We start from the raw sequence: 15,337 nt of genomic DNA, 5'->3' as shown, positions 1-15,337 counted from the left end.
TGTGTCCAAAATTCACAAACCACAGACATCCACATATGAAATAGTGCTGTATGACTCTAGCAGACAGTATCACTCTAGCAGACATGCTCCGTGGCAGGCTCTTTTTCCCAGGTTGGTCTTATTGGCGTCGCTGAAGGAAATCCATTTTGGGGTCTCTCATTTTTGACTTCAGGTTATTTTATTTGGCCGTAAATATTTCTTGCCTCCTCACTTTTGCAGGGCTTTATTTATTTATTTATTTATTTTATTTCCATCTTATATGTTTAAAAGGACGTTAGCAGAGATGACATCATTTTTGTTTAGTTGAACAGACAGTGATTAAACAGAACAAATTGGTTGAAAGCTGTGAAAATGTAATTATGAAAACACAGGAGATGGAAATTACTGATGTGTACAGGTGAGATATCGAACCCCAAGGGGCTTACACAGCATCACACCTCAAAACAAATAAAAGAACAAATCAACAACAAACTCGATAAAACCAAGATAACAAGCAAAAAAAAAACAACTGGACTCCAAAACAGACTGTAAACGACAGCAGAACTCAGTTGGATCATTGATTGCAACTGGCCAGACTTTTTGAGCTCAGTGTAATAGAGCAGAGCATCGTTCCTCTCTCTACATTGGCTCATTCAGAAGCTGTAGTGCTGTGTGAGGATGTTTGTCCGTCTGTCAGCAGAGAGTTAGTGACACAGTCAGAAATATCCCTCTAAGCTCCGCTAATAACATTCTCGGATGGAAAGGGCCCTCCTTGGGGTGCAATGAAAGCTGGGTAATGTGCTGTTTTTGGCTTGGATTAGGGGGGATGCATGCTGGGAGACAGATGCGTACAAGTGTACGTACGCACTGATTGGAGACATACAGAGGCTGATGCACCAATGTAGACACCCACAGCACAGAAATGCACACACAGTAGGTCACACTGGTCATTGACTTACCTTCTTGACCACTCTTGGTCCACTGAGTGTGTGTGTGCATGCATGTGTGTGTGTGTGCATGTGTCAGCCCATCTGATTCATCCCTACCAGATCATTAGGTAACACTAGCTGGCAGCAGGTAATCCCATATATCACAGTCCTAACTCACTCATTTTTCATTTCATTTCATTTTATTCGAATAGGGACAGACACATAGACATAGAACTTAAAAAAAAAAAAAAAATAGTCTGATGTCGCATATCATAACATTTATACCCTAAGCTAATTTGCAGTGTTTGTCCCTAGATGGGCTTTTGTTAAAAACTTTTTGTTAAAAACAGATATAGAATACAACAGATATAATTATAGAATACACACACAAAAGGACGTTGTCAACGTGAGAACAGATATTTACAGATATTCACAAAAAACAAAAAAGGAAAAGGAAACAGAGAAAGAGAGAGAGAGAGAGGGAGACACAGAGAGAGAGAGGGAGAGAGAGAGAGAGAGAGAGAGAGGTCACCCATGACTGCATGACTGGTTGCTCTTCAAAAACTGTTTCAATTTGTATTTAAAGTGATCCCAACTATTATCATTTTTGAGATGTGTGGGTGATGAACTCCATATTTTAACCCCCTGTACAGAGAAAGCTGTTTGTCCAAAGGAGGTTTTGCGATAAGGCACTTTGCAATTCCCCACAGCAGCGGGGGGGGGGGGGGGGGGTTTGGTTTATTCCTGGAATTAATATACAGTATTTCAAAATTAAACTATTCTTTTCTATTCTATGACTGGCCTGTTGGAAAACAAAATATATCTTATGTTTGGGACTCTGCCGAGTATTCATAAGACGGCTGCCAATGTCCTCATTGCAGTCACTGAATCAAAGGCAAACTGACATGCAGTCTATCCCATATATTTTCTATATCACCTTCTACACATAGAGAATTTTATGCACGTAAGACTCCTGCTGGGAGTGGAAGGATGGATCCTGATGGAAGATGCCTGTGAGAGGGCTGGAAAGGCCAATAGATATCAAGGAGTCACACTGAGGGGAAATATGATAGAAATCCTCTTTCTATTCTCTCATTCTCTCCAGTCTTTTTTTCAACTTTGTGTTTCTCTCACTCCCCTTGCAAATCTCTCTCTCTTTTCCACTGTGGTGTCTTTTTTTCTACTGACTTTGGCACTCTCTCTGTCCTTCACTTTCTCTCTCTATCTCTCTGTTACAACAGTGATTTTGCCCTTAACCAGATCTGATTACGCTCAGCCCCCCTTGCGATAACCTTTTACTTCAAATCGACCCAACCTCCTGACCTGCCCTCCTTTCGGCTCCTATTTGTATCTACTGTTGTGATTAAAATGCTTCCTGGCAGCTAGAGCTTGCTGAGCAAAGTGTCTTTTCTACCGCACCGAGCAAGAGCAATTCAGCATTTCTCTCCTCCCATCTCCTCTTCCCACTCATTTTCTTATTTTCCCATTCGTCGTCTCTTCCTCTTCTTGTTCTCTATCATTTTGCCTATGCTCTATTGTTCTCTGTCTGTCTCTCTCTCATATTCTCTCTCTCTCTCTGTGTCTGCCTCTCTCTCTTTTCCATTCTCTGGCATCTTCAGGCTGTTTTAATAACTGTAGAATTAACACTTTGAGGCAATAAGTAAATATGCAGTTTGTAGTTGGATAATGGCAATCAATGTCTAGGCTGTAAAAGTGCCTGGAAACACAAGCATGCCCATACACACACAATCAGATATATTAAATGTGCAAGTGATTTGTTGGTCTTGTGGAGCAGGGCACTTAAAGTGTGAGTTATGGATGGTGCAGGCACCTTGATTCAATTGTTTATAAAGCAGGTGACACACATCACACACACACACACGCACACACACGCATACGCACACACTCACTCACTTAGTCATGCACAGCGTTGCAGGCACGTAGACAGGAGCAGGGGCAGACACACATACACACGCATACACACAAATGCTCATGCAGTGTCAGTCATGCTCTTTGGCCCTGCAGCAATCAGGTCAAGTCTTTCTCCTTCAATGGATTAGCAATATGTCAAGGTCACACACACACATACACACACACATGCGTGCATTCGCGCTCTCTCTCTCTCACATACACACACACACACAAATTTCAGACGATGGCAATTTGTTCTGCCACCTTCCACTGAGACGTGTGTGTGCATAGCAATCAGGAGTCCAGACATTCAGGGACAGAGCAACGCAGGCAGCCACTTGTGTGTCAATTGGAAAATGTCTCAGTGTTTCTCAATTTCTTCTGCTTTTTTTTTGATGCGAAAGTCCAGCATTTCAGAATTGATGTATGCTATTCGGATGATTACAGACATTTACCAATACACAGGATCTGATTTAACTATCCCTTGTGCCATTTTTGGATGACCATGTATATAGAAATATAGCTTATGTTAAGGAAATAGGGGTGGCTGTGAGCGGGTATGTCATTTGGGGGGATCTAGTGGGAACCCTCCATCACAGATCAATCAGGCCCACAACGCCTCAACAATGCTCAACATTAAGTTCTGGTGTCCCTGAGCCACGCCCCTCCACACCCCCTCTCAACACTGATTAGAACTACGCTCATCGACACTAACGTAGGCTTATACCTAGTTCACAACGTTACACCATAGACTGTAAAAAAAGAAGGACTTAGTGAGTGTGACGTCACCCATTGGCTTCTGAAGGGCCGTTTTGAAGCCTGGAGATTGGGTTTACGGTCGCCACCATGTTGATATTTTTTGCAGCCAGAGCGAAGCCGAGGGTCGTCCACAGTGCCGCAGCTCCGCCTACTATTGGCCCGTAATTGCCGACCTGTCAATCACTAGGAAATTAACAATTATTTGGAAAAACGTCATAAGGACACGCATTAGAAGAACTGAGACCATAAACTCTTGTAGAAAAACTATATTGATTTTATAATTTTAGCGAGAACTTTGGCCGTGGTCCCATTGACTTGCATGGAGTTGGATTTGGAGCCAGCCTGTAGCGGACGTTAGAGGAATTGCCGCTGCCGCAACTTCCGTATTGGCTTCAAAATTCACCCGTGGTTTTGGCTGCTTGCGTTACACCCAGTCATTTCTAACCCCATAATCGGTCTCAACAGCAGTGGGTCAGCCCAACCCTTGTGGCATGAAATTACCTGCTCAGCAGTTTAATTAATACATGTGCAATGGGGACCAGTTATGAGCCAGAAAGTGTCCCTGCATCCCTGTAAACGCACCCTCATCAGTATCTCTGTTTCCCATTCACAGTCAGCAGAGAAGCTCCAGTGCTTTTCTCTTGATGACATCGGCCAGACAGTCTTGTCTCTTTGGTTTCTAGCTTTCGAAGAGACTTCATTTTGGTCACCAACATTAAGTAAACATTTTTACAATGAGCAGCTGGAGAAGATCTCTGGGTTTGTGTGTGTGTGTGTGTGCATGCACGTGCAGTATGTGCAAGTGTGTGTGGGGTTGTGTGAGTGTGTGAGTGTGGTTATGATGTCTCACCACTCCTGCAAGCCACCGAGCTTTTCCCCAGATGTCAAGCACTGCTCCAACCTACTCTGAAGTGTTGAAGTGGTAAGCCACAGTGTTGAATTGGTCTGCCAAATCTGAAGTCACTTTCTGAAGTCAAAGCCTAATAATAATATTACATGTCTTAAATGTATCAAACCACATACATATTTATTGTACAATTATATCATTAAGTTATTTAAAAAACATGGTTCTCCATGAGCGATTTGGCTGTTATCAGACAAACCTTCTTAGATCTTTTCTGATCTTTTCTTGTTGTTAGGCGACTTTACAGCACCGATGTTATCGTCAGAGATTTTGGCTCTTTCTTAAAGCCCTGTCTTTGTTAAAGCACTATTTTCTATCCACATTGCATCAAAAGGTTTTCCATATTGACATAACAAAAGCAATATATCAAACAACACGAATAGTAGGTGTTTTATAAAATAGTCTATAGGCATCAATGACATGCAGAGCTCGGTTTCTGTTGCAGCAAGGTTTTTTTTTTTCTTTCAGTGGAATATTTCTAACTTTAAAAATGTTGTTTTATTTCTACTGTTATAATTTTTACTCTTTTTTTTAATCTGTTTTCACTCAGGATCAAAATGAGAAACTTCTTCTAAACTGAGGATCTAAAGTGAGAGACTAGGGACCAAGCTCATTCAAAAATAGTTCTACTTTTGTTTGCAGACCTACTGCAAGGCCCACAACTCATTTTGGGTCCAAATCTGACAAACTATCTAGAGTAACTGTCAGGCTCCGCAGTACCGGGGCCATGTTGTTTACTCGTGCAAAACTTGACTGAAAGACCTTGTCTGATGTCTAGGACTGATCACAGGTTGTGAAGTGTTGAAATGACAGGGTGGAGAGTTCAGTGAATGGACCGGTAGAAGTGGAAAGAGACTCTCCAAAGTCACTTAGAAAAAATTACTCCCTATATAACCACAGAGAAAATGACTGTGACACTCAAGGTCACAGTCGATCTTCATTTCTTCAGCTTTTGATGCTTTGGAGCTTTTTAGGACAGGCATTCTAGGACGTATGACTGCCCAATGATCGATGAAGCTCCCAGCCATACAGTATTACAGCACTAATACTAATATATGGTCTTATGATATATCACAGTTGTAATGGGAAAACCTTGCATGTCATATTATGGTGATTTTCAGGTTTTAACTTCAACTAAAGGATCCCATGGTCCTTATGAAACCCTTTCAAAACCGAGTGGATGAACTCAAAATGCATGGTCATCAAGCTATATATTATTTGTATATATATAGGAATTAAACTACACAAATAAACATCTATATAATTCCTAAACTTTGGCTGATATGATACTAAACCTGTGTATATATATATATCTATATATATATCTATATATAGATATATATATATACTTTGAGGCAATGGGCATGATGGGCAGTGTTGCCTTCAGCAGGGATAGTTATTGGCAAATGCGACAAATATTGCAGCAACAATGCCTGTGCATTGTTTACTGTGATTATGGGAATGGCGTTGATATGCAATTAGGAATTCAAGTGCCCACCTCACAACCATTGTATATACATTTGAGTATCTATAATTATTTGAGTCAGTCTCCTTCAATAACCTCTCACAACAACTAATGACTCAAGGAATACAAGCAGAAAGCCATGCAATTTAAATACATCATTATGCCATACTTTCCTGCCACAGCTGCTGTTTTTTCTGTTTTAAATTGTTTACAGTTTTACTGTTTTCTGTTTTACACCAATGTACTTTCCTTTCATTAGAAACCTGTCTATATTTAAAGTTTTTGTTTTCCTTATGTTGTTTATTAGATATTACCTTAGCCTCTTGTGTGCTTTATCATTTATATCATTGTGTTTTTTCCGAGCCAGAAGCCTGATCGTTTCCATTGCATACCGTCATGTAGGAAATTGGATGTCCAAATTATTCTTCCTGAGACTAAAGGAGAGTACTTTCCGTGCTATTTTCTTCCCAAGCATCTCAGTTTGCTCTTTATTGCCTGAGCAGTTCCACCAGGGGAAACCGTTATGATTTGGCATGGGTAGCATGCAGGCAGAGACACCCATTTTGGATAATTGCTCTGAAATGTGCTTATGTAGAGGTGCCTGAGGCAACAAACTAACCGCAAACATAAAAACAGTTTTAGTTGAGCAGTGGAAGAAGTCGTTTTAGACAGAAAGGGAAGGAGGCGGAGTGAGAGGAGGAGGCGACAACAGTGGGCTGAGAGGGAGAAAGAGGAAGATGGAGGAGTTTATGCAAAGAAAAGGTCATTCTGAATAGATGCTTACACCGCCTTGTTACATTATTTATTTCATTTTAGCGTGGAATTCACACTGAAGAACACTTTGCAAATGTTCCAGGTGTACTTTTCAATCCCCCTTTTGTTCTAAAAAGTTCTTTGGTGAATTTGTCTTTGTTTTTTTGTTATATTTATGATGCTCGACAATACGATGTGCAGTTTGGGAGTGAAGTGGGGTCATTTGAATTGTTATGACACAGCTGTCCCTCTTCTACTGTGCTCATATTTCCCTTGGGCACATATGCACACACACACACACACACACACACGCACACACCTTCCATTGACATAAACACACACTCGGAACACAATGTCGCATTCTCTCTCTCTCTCTCTAAAACAAACACACACAAACACACACACACACACATTCTGGCTGCCAAACTGGCTAAATTGTCTCTGTCGTAGTCCCCTAAACTGAGCAGTGTGTGTGTGCGTGTGCGTGTGTGTGTGTGTGTTTTCTGTTCATCCCTCGAGCAGTTTGCTTTAATCTCCTTTAATTTCATTCTCAATCTTTATGGAAATCAACTCTCACAGCCAACTCCTCATTTCACCATCTCCCTTACTAATTAAGACCAGGAAATTGTTCCTAGAATTGGTTGGCATGAGAGAAGTGTGTCTCCGCCCTCAGTCACTTTCTCATTCTCTCTCTGTGTCTGCAATTGTGTTTTTTTGGGTTGTTTTTTTTTGCATTCACGGTTACGTGTGTGTGTGTTTGTCTGTCTGTCTGAGAGTGTCTATCTTCCTATCTCTGTTTGTGTGTGTATGTGTGTGTGTGTGTGTGTGCCTGCCTGCTTGTTTGTCTCTCTATCTCCTGTCTGTGTGTTTTTCTGTCTGTGTCTGTATCTCTCTCTCTCTGTCTCTCTCTATCTCTCTCTGTATCTATCCATGTATGTGTGCCTCTCTGTGTTTGTGTGTGTGTGTGTGGGTAGCCATGTGGTGGATTTAGGGCTAAAGCTTTGGGTGATTACTCCCATAATGAACCATCATGCTCTGTTCAGGCTGTCAGCCCCCACAGGGATTGACTGCATTATGAAGTTATCATTCAGCCTCGGCAATACTCAGTGTCCTCAAATCACTCTCATAAGCAATATAGCTTCACATACAGAATCTGATAATGAGTAGATTCATATTGAGCACAATTAAATCTTTTATCTAAACCATTTGGGAGGGGAAGTCGTTCTGGAGAATGTAATGTTTGGCGATCCGGAAGGCTTTGTCGGTGGTGCGTCTCCAGAAAACAGAAAGAATGACGATATTAAAGGCATGGATCTCTAATTTTATGCCTTTGGGAGAGAGTGATTCCTGTTCGCAATTTAACTAACTATCCGAAATGAAAAGACTAGCATGTTGTCGCTGTGAGGTGAACACCCCGTATCTCCAAAATGTCAACTTTTCAGGAACTGAAGAAAAATAGCCTTGTTTTAGCTTGATCACAATGCATTTTTGACTTTATTCTGTGGGTTTTCTTTTGGTTTGATTTTCCCAACCCTCTGAAGAGCATGTCATCTTTCAACTGAAGTGAAAACACGATAATCACCAAAATTGGAGTTACATGGTTTTCGCAGGACAACAGTGATGTGTGAATTCTGTTTTATAGGCTGGATTCAAGATTTAAATGCTTTGGTAAACCAGACACATTTTGTCCTTCTCCTTGTCTTTTTGAATAAGATTGGTAGCTTGATAAAGGAGACGGCAATCAAAGGCAGATTGATGGCTGGGAGGTTTGATGGATTGCTAGTTGGATGGGAAAGAGCTACGGTAGATAAATAGAGATGATATAAGTTAGACTCACTGACAAGTCAGAGCAAGTGCTTTTATTGGATGGTTTGATATACAGAGCTAGGTGGATATAAAAAAGACTTTGACAGGTAAAGACCAAGCAGGTGGTTTTGGTATTAAGAGAAAGTATGGTGTTCTTGCTGTGTGCTGCCAACATCTCCCTCCCTCCTCTTCTCCCTTTCTCCCTCTCATCTTTCAGCCCCCCCATTCACTGTCCCAAATTCTACCTTCCCCTTCTCCTCCCCTCTCCCTCCTCTCCCTCACTGTCTCCTTGTCTCTCCTCTCTGCTTTGCTCTGCCACCTTCTCTGTCTCAGTTAGCTACTGTAAGGAAACTATACTGATGTAATACCCAGAGAGTGACTTTGAGTCAACAGGTTCAGTATTAAAAAACGGTCCATCTAATGTGTGTGTGTGTGTGTGTGTGTGCGAGCATGTATACTGCAGTTGACGGATAAGGTGATTAAGAGTACACTTGGGAACTGGGAGAGTAAAAGGACACAGGGGCAACACACACACACACACATACACACACACACACACACACACTGCCCTCCTATGAGAGTCTCTGTATGTTTTAGAAAACTATAGAGGACAGAAGATAGAGGATACTCTGTCATTGCTGCAGCCACCCTTCAAAAACTCTACAAAGTGAAAAAGTTTTGTTTTTTTTAACAAATCTGTGAGACAGATCGAGTAGAAATGTCCCAAAGATGGAATCAGTAAAATACTGCCGCTATTGCTACTATGTCAACAGTGCATTAGCTTCTGGATATCACTTTGAAACACGCCAGACCATTAACTTACTAATGTTTAAATGACTTCCATATGCATCAAGGAACTGGCAGCCACCCCAGTCTGCCAAGTCAGCAGCATTCCTCACCAAACAGAGGCAGAAAAAACCTTGTGTCTGGTGTTTTGGACTCCAGTGGTTGCCACAACCAGTGACGTGTGTAAACAGCAATGTTACATTTTGGTAGGACATGCATGCTGTTGCAACTATTGTTTGCTGAGAGAGAAGACGCGGTGAAAACAAGTTAAACTAGGCATAGGCAAGCAACCTGTGGAGAACACTGTCTGTCAGGAACTGAAACATTTTAATTTCAATAGGATTAATTACTTGTCCTTACCTACTGTGACAGCAGTGTCCAGTGGAATCCAACGGTAAACAGGGATGATATGCCAGTCTTTGCACTGCACTCATAAAACTCTGTCTGAGCGTTGATCAGTTTGACACATCTCTGATTAAGAAGTGTTACTGTTTACAAATCCTATTAGTAACACAGGTGAGTTTGGATGAAATTGTGGAATTTTAAGTTTCACTTTCATCTGTCTGATTGGACTACCGGTCTGCATCGCCAAATGACAGACATGATGTGATGCACACATTAGGCGCATAGAGAGCGATTTAGATCAATTTCTATACATCGACCAACTTTTGATTTTGTGGCTAATGTGCCGATATTGTGGTGATGCGCCACAGATGAGCCTAGCATGTATGGGAAAGTCATGCATGCATGTTTCAAAAATGGGGAGTCAGTCAGTCAGTCAGTCAGTTAGGGACAAATACTATTATGCAAAGTGTATCTAAACATGGTAATCTTTCAACTCAATCAACTGATCAATTCAACAACACCACATTGAATACATTTGATACATATAACTTGCAATACAATTTATTAAACACAGCTCACAAGCCATAAAGAAGGTATTTTTCTTCACTCAGAAGCCGAGCTTTAGCTCTGCTATCTAAGAAAGTTTTATGAAATACTATTTTAGATGCAACATATTCAGTCTCAGTGAGTGTTTGCATATATTACTGTGTTCTTAAGTCAGAATTAGCAGCAGCAGATACAGTGTGCTTCTTCAGGTGTGTAGTCAGTGTGAGGTAGCAGCACGATCCATCATCCCTACTTGGTCACACTAGTTAGTTTTATGATGTCTGCCACTAACTCAGCCAGTTGCAGCTCTATCGCTCAAATCACTGTGTTTCTATATACAGAAATACACACACACACATGCATGGCCATACACATGCACATGCACATGAGTACACAAAGTCATGTGCACACACACTTACAGACATACACAGATGAATCCTCCAATTGAGTTTTGCTCACCACCCACCAAATGTGTGTTACTGTATGTATATCTACATCTGAGCTTATATTTACTTGTGTGTTCAGGTGTGTGTGTGACAGAGAGTGAGTGTGTGTGTGTGTGGAGAGTTTGCGGTCAGTTTTCTTCTCTCTGCCTCCCAATACTCTACAGCTGCAGATTTAATCTTGCAAACACACTCCAAATGTGTGATACAGAATCTGAATGGATAGAAAGGGCAGTTTGCAGGTCATTCTATCCACACCTTCTTGGTATTGGTGTATTTACCTCTGGTAGTTTGGAGAAATCTGATTCCAAACCCTTGGGTTTATTTACACTCAGAAGATTGAAAAAAAAAAAAAAACTCTCTCCCCTTCACTCCCTGCATATGCTCTTTTTTAGAAATCCATCAGAACCTCTGATCAGCTCCATAAATAAAGTCACCTGCTAAGTCCCGCAACACTACCACCCCTCTCAGGTTCCAGTTTGTTTTATGGCCTTTTCTGTAGCATGCTAATTGTTTTAACATCTGTTGAGCTCAGCTGCCATTACAAGGATACATGTGTATATATATATATATATATATATGGATGGTTTTATAAGGAAGGGGGGTGAAAAAACAATGAATTAATAGATGGAATTAATCGAGATAGACAACGAGAAAGGTTGAGAGTGAAAGACAGAATGATATAGAACATTTCAGAAAAAAAAAAACCTTAACATAAAACCTTAACATAGACAGCTGAGGAGCCATTGCCTCCCCTGAAGTCTCTCAGTGAATAATATTCTGTCTGCAGAGGATTGCATGGAGATGGTGGCTGGCAGATCAGAGAGACAGAAACAAAGATAGAGAGAGATTCAGGGTTTTATATTCCCTTTACTGGCCTGTCTCTATCCCCCTCTCTTTCACCCTCCTCTCCTCTCCTATTCTTATCCAAACGGCTGGCTAATTGTCTTCAAGTCAGCTACTGCGGGCATGGATGGATCTCTTTTTTTTTTCCCCCAAAATGAAAACAGCTGAACCATTCCCCTCTCTGAAATGTTCTGTGAAAGAAATAGCAGTGCATTCCTTCCTGCTTTGTAATGCTGTCATTTATCACAGCATGTGGACCATTAGTGTGAATCATTTATTGTCTTTGGCCGGCTTGAGTTCTCAGATCTCTGGCAAAGTCTATCTAGAGTGAGAGGAAGGTACAAATTTTGGGCACAGTGATTGAGAGACAAGCATGCAACAAAGCAATCTATATTTAGTGTATGAACCAGCAAAAGCATTCTCACTGCTTGAACTAGTGGCTTCTGTGGTTGTGTGCGTGTGCATTAGTTACCAGTTAAGAATATACAGCTAAGTGTTTTTCCTTGTTGTGTACGTTTCTGAACTGACAGGAGAGTGGGAGAAGCCAGTATATGCATGACTGAGTTTAACCACCAACTCCATAATTACTGTGTCATTGTCACCTCGGAAATGAGCGCTGAATCATGCGGACAGAGCCCAAAGCACACTTTAACGCACAATGACAGGGCGCCGTCCCCAAAATGGCCTCCCTAAATGCAGAATCACAGGGTGTTCTCTCCAAAATGGCCACCCACACACCTCCGGTTTCCCTGGGATTGTTTCTTCCTTTATATATTATTGTTGATGTCGTTGTCGCAGTGTAATATTTTCCAGTGTCATCCTGCTCAGAAAGGGAACAAATTAATACCAATATTCACAAAGGTTGCTTATTTCCCCCGAGAATACACTTCTTTGTTGTTCTGATGACAGGACGAGGTGGGGCGTGTGTTGAAATATAGGAAGCATATAGGAATCAGTCAAACATATTGCACTCATCATATTCTCTGATTTATTACTTGTTCTCTCGTCTCATTTTACACTTGTGGCTTTTCCATTTTGCCAATGATTACTTGACCAACTGTATTTATTAAAGAGGGATCTAAGTTATGGAGGTCATCAAATGCAAAATCAAACGCAAAACCTCCAACTGCAAAACCTGCCAAAATTGCAAAATTTGTCACGCAGTGTGCGGTGCGCATAATAATCTGTCCGTTATAAATCATTAAACCTCCTGCCTGTCTTTGTCTCTCTTCCCCAGACCTGAAGAAGTCGTTTGAACAGGAACCCCTGGGAAAGGAAGTGTCTCTGGAGCAAGAAGTGCTGTTACAGTGTCGCCCTCCGGAGGGCATACCGGCTGCTGAGGTACGTTCAGCACTATCGTTAACCTCTACCTGAGATGAATAAAAAGCAAGATGTGAGACAAAGAGGGAGAAGATTACTAAGACGGAGTGAGGGAGTGACGGAGGCGACAGAGTAAGGAAAAGAATAAAGAAAGAGGATGCACAAACGTTAGTGTAAAAATGGAAATGATCAAGTGGAAATAACTTGAAAGCGCCACAGAATGCTCAGTTATTAAAGATGTGACACTTTTTGAAATTGCCTGGAACTGTGAATGATAGACAGCGGAGCGGTGTGGTTTGATCGGCACACATTCTCTTCTGCAGTCTCCCTGCAGTTTCTGCAGTCAAACGCTGATTGGAGGGTGTGCTGGGTATAAATGTAAATCTTTTGTTAAATGGCCAGTTTTAACCACTATTATGACTAAAGCAAGCAAACATCACAAGATTGAATAGTTCACAACCAGTGCACGTCACAAATAACTGAAAACACCCATAAGAACTGGAAAGATCCGAAATGTTCAATTAGTAACTATGGAATTTTGACTTGTTAATTAATCATCTATGAATGTAATGCGATCAAAGTGACAAATTATATTACCTCTGCTTTTTACAAACAAGGACAATAATGTGGGAAACGAAGCTTTAACAATTTGAAGGTTAGCATAATCGGATCCCACGCTTGTCTGCAGTCATGACGGGTATCTCTAAAATGTGTTTAGAAATATGGTTTTGTTGTGCATTGTGCAATAGCATTCTTGTTTAATTGTCATAAAGGGAGATCGGGGGGAATAGCCTGAATCCTGTTTTGAGTGACAGTTGCTTGAAAGCTCTGCTGCAACAAGGTAACACCGATCCAAGGATCCAAAGTTTAAACTTAGACTTAAATGTCTCCAGAGAGCCAATTTGAGTTGCAGCACAAGCTACATGAAAAAACTCAGCGACTGCAGAGGTTTTTATTCCCGGCTCATGCAGTGTTGTCCCACCTTTCTCTTTGCTCGCTGTATTCACCTGCGCTTGTTGCAGAAACGAATGAAGACAATTGGTGAAAGTGGATTGCCCACTCTCCTTCAAAAAGAAAACACTACTGCGTTCCTTTTCAATGTCAACACATGAATACCTATCACTGAATACTTAAAGCTTGACTGTGCTGAATGCGGCTGTAGTTGAAGAAAAGAAAACGAATGACTGAGCACACTTGCTTGCTTTTTCATAACTCCTTCCAATTGCTCATATGAGCTGCCCAGTACAATCAGTCTTTTGGCCATTTGAGGAGCAGCTCTACTGGAGCAGTTGGGTGTTTAGTGCCTTGCTCAAGGACACTTTTGCAATGGTTGTCATTGTTGGAGGGGAGAGCACCTCTTGCTGGCTTTGTCTCCTCAGATATTCCTTGCCATTCCAAGAGGAGATTTGAACCAGCAAACTCCCCGCATATATAAATATACTGTATATCTATACATGAATATATCCAATTTTGATAAACACCGTCACGCTTGAACTTTCACAACACATTACCTCGCTTTATGTAATGTAAGGCTGTATGCCTCTGGTACTGTGTCATTACATTAACATTTTATTCACTCATCAAACGCGTAATACAGTAAACATCCACTTTGGAAGTGCCACACAATGTCACGTCCATTCCCAAAAGGCTTTAACTACAGCGAATAACATCATCTACAATTCAGATTGTTCTTTACCTTCTTGGTTTCATCTGGCTTTGTTCCCACCTGAATGGATAAAAAGACATAATTTCATTTTGTTGGTCACTGGGGAAGAGCAGCACAGCACTTTGTGAAGGCTGCACTACCGGATAAGGAGACTGTGAATCAGGTTTCGCTCCTTAGGGCTTGATAGTCGTTTTTAACTGTGCCTAAGTACACAGCTCCCCTGAGAAAGAGAGAGAGGGGGAGAGAAACTGAAGGAGAGAGGTGGAAAGAGAGAGAAGGGGGACGGGCTCAGACGGACCATCATACAAAGAGATAAAGATGGGGCAGAAAGAGAGAAAGAATGAGAGAAAGAAGAGATGGTACTGAATAATGAAATATTGTTCTGCTCTTCTCCCCCTCTCCCTCTCTCTCCCTCTCTCTCTCTCTCTCTCTCTCTCTCGCTCTCTCTCTCTCACACACACACACTTTCACATCAGAACTGATAGCCTGGCAGTTGTGTCTTTCACTTCTATTTTAGGAAATCTCCTATGCTTCTTCTGAGGGAAATCAAGCAAATAAATTGGTCGATTTGTGACTTCAGTTTAACAGGAAGAACTTCAGAGACTTTCACACACACACACAAACACACACACACACACACACACACACACATCCACCCATCTGGGAGACAAATCTTCACACTAATGTGTCATGATTACTGCTGCCTCATCTACTTTCTTACTGCATTTTATTTTATGACACCTGTTTGAATACACACATGCACACACACCAACATGTTCATGCACGCACACACAAACGTGTGCAGACACACCACAAGGGCATACACACACACACACACACACACACACACAGACTTACGCAGAGCTATTTTCCCAGTGT

At 41.4% G+C, this 15,337-nt stretch overlaps 1 protein-coding gene across 1 annotated transcript in view; it reads left to right on the top strand.

Annotated features, from left to right (window-relative positions):
* unc5ca (unc-5 netrin receptor Ca) overlaps positions 1 to 15,337 on the top strand; it is a 215,972-nt gene that overhangs the window by 124,980 nt on the left and 75,655 nt on the right. Inside the window, exon 4 of the mRNA XM_078284992.1 lies at positions 12,710 to 12,813. Within this exon, the coding sequence (XP_078141118.1) occupies positions 12,710 to 12,813 (104 nt within the window). The remainder of the gene's footprint in view (positions 1 to 12,709; positions 12,814 to 15,337) is intronic.

This window comes from Centroberyx gerrardi, chromosome 8, assembly GCF_048128805.1.
Source record: "Centroberyx gerrardi isolate f3 chromosome 8, fCenGer3.hap1.cur.20231027, whole genome shotgun sequence".
NCBI lineage: Eukaryota > Metazoa > Chordata > Actinopteri > Beryciformes > Berycidae > Centroberyx > Centroberyx gerrardi.
Note: the sequence above shows the minus strand (reverse complement) of the source record. Positions and strands in the feature narration are given on the sequence as shown.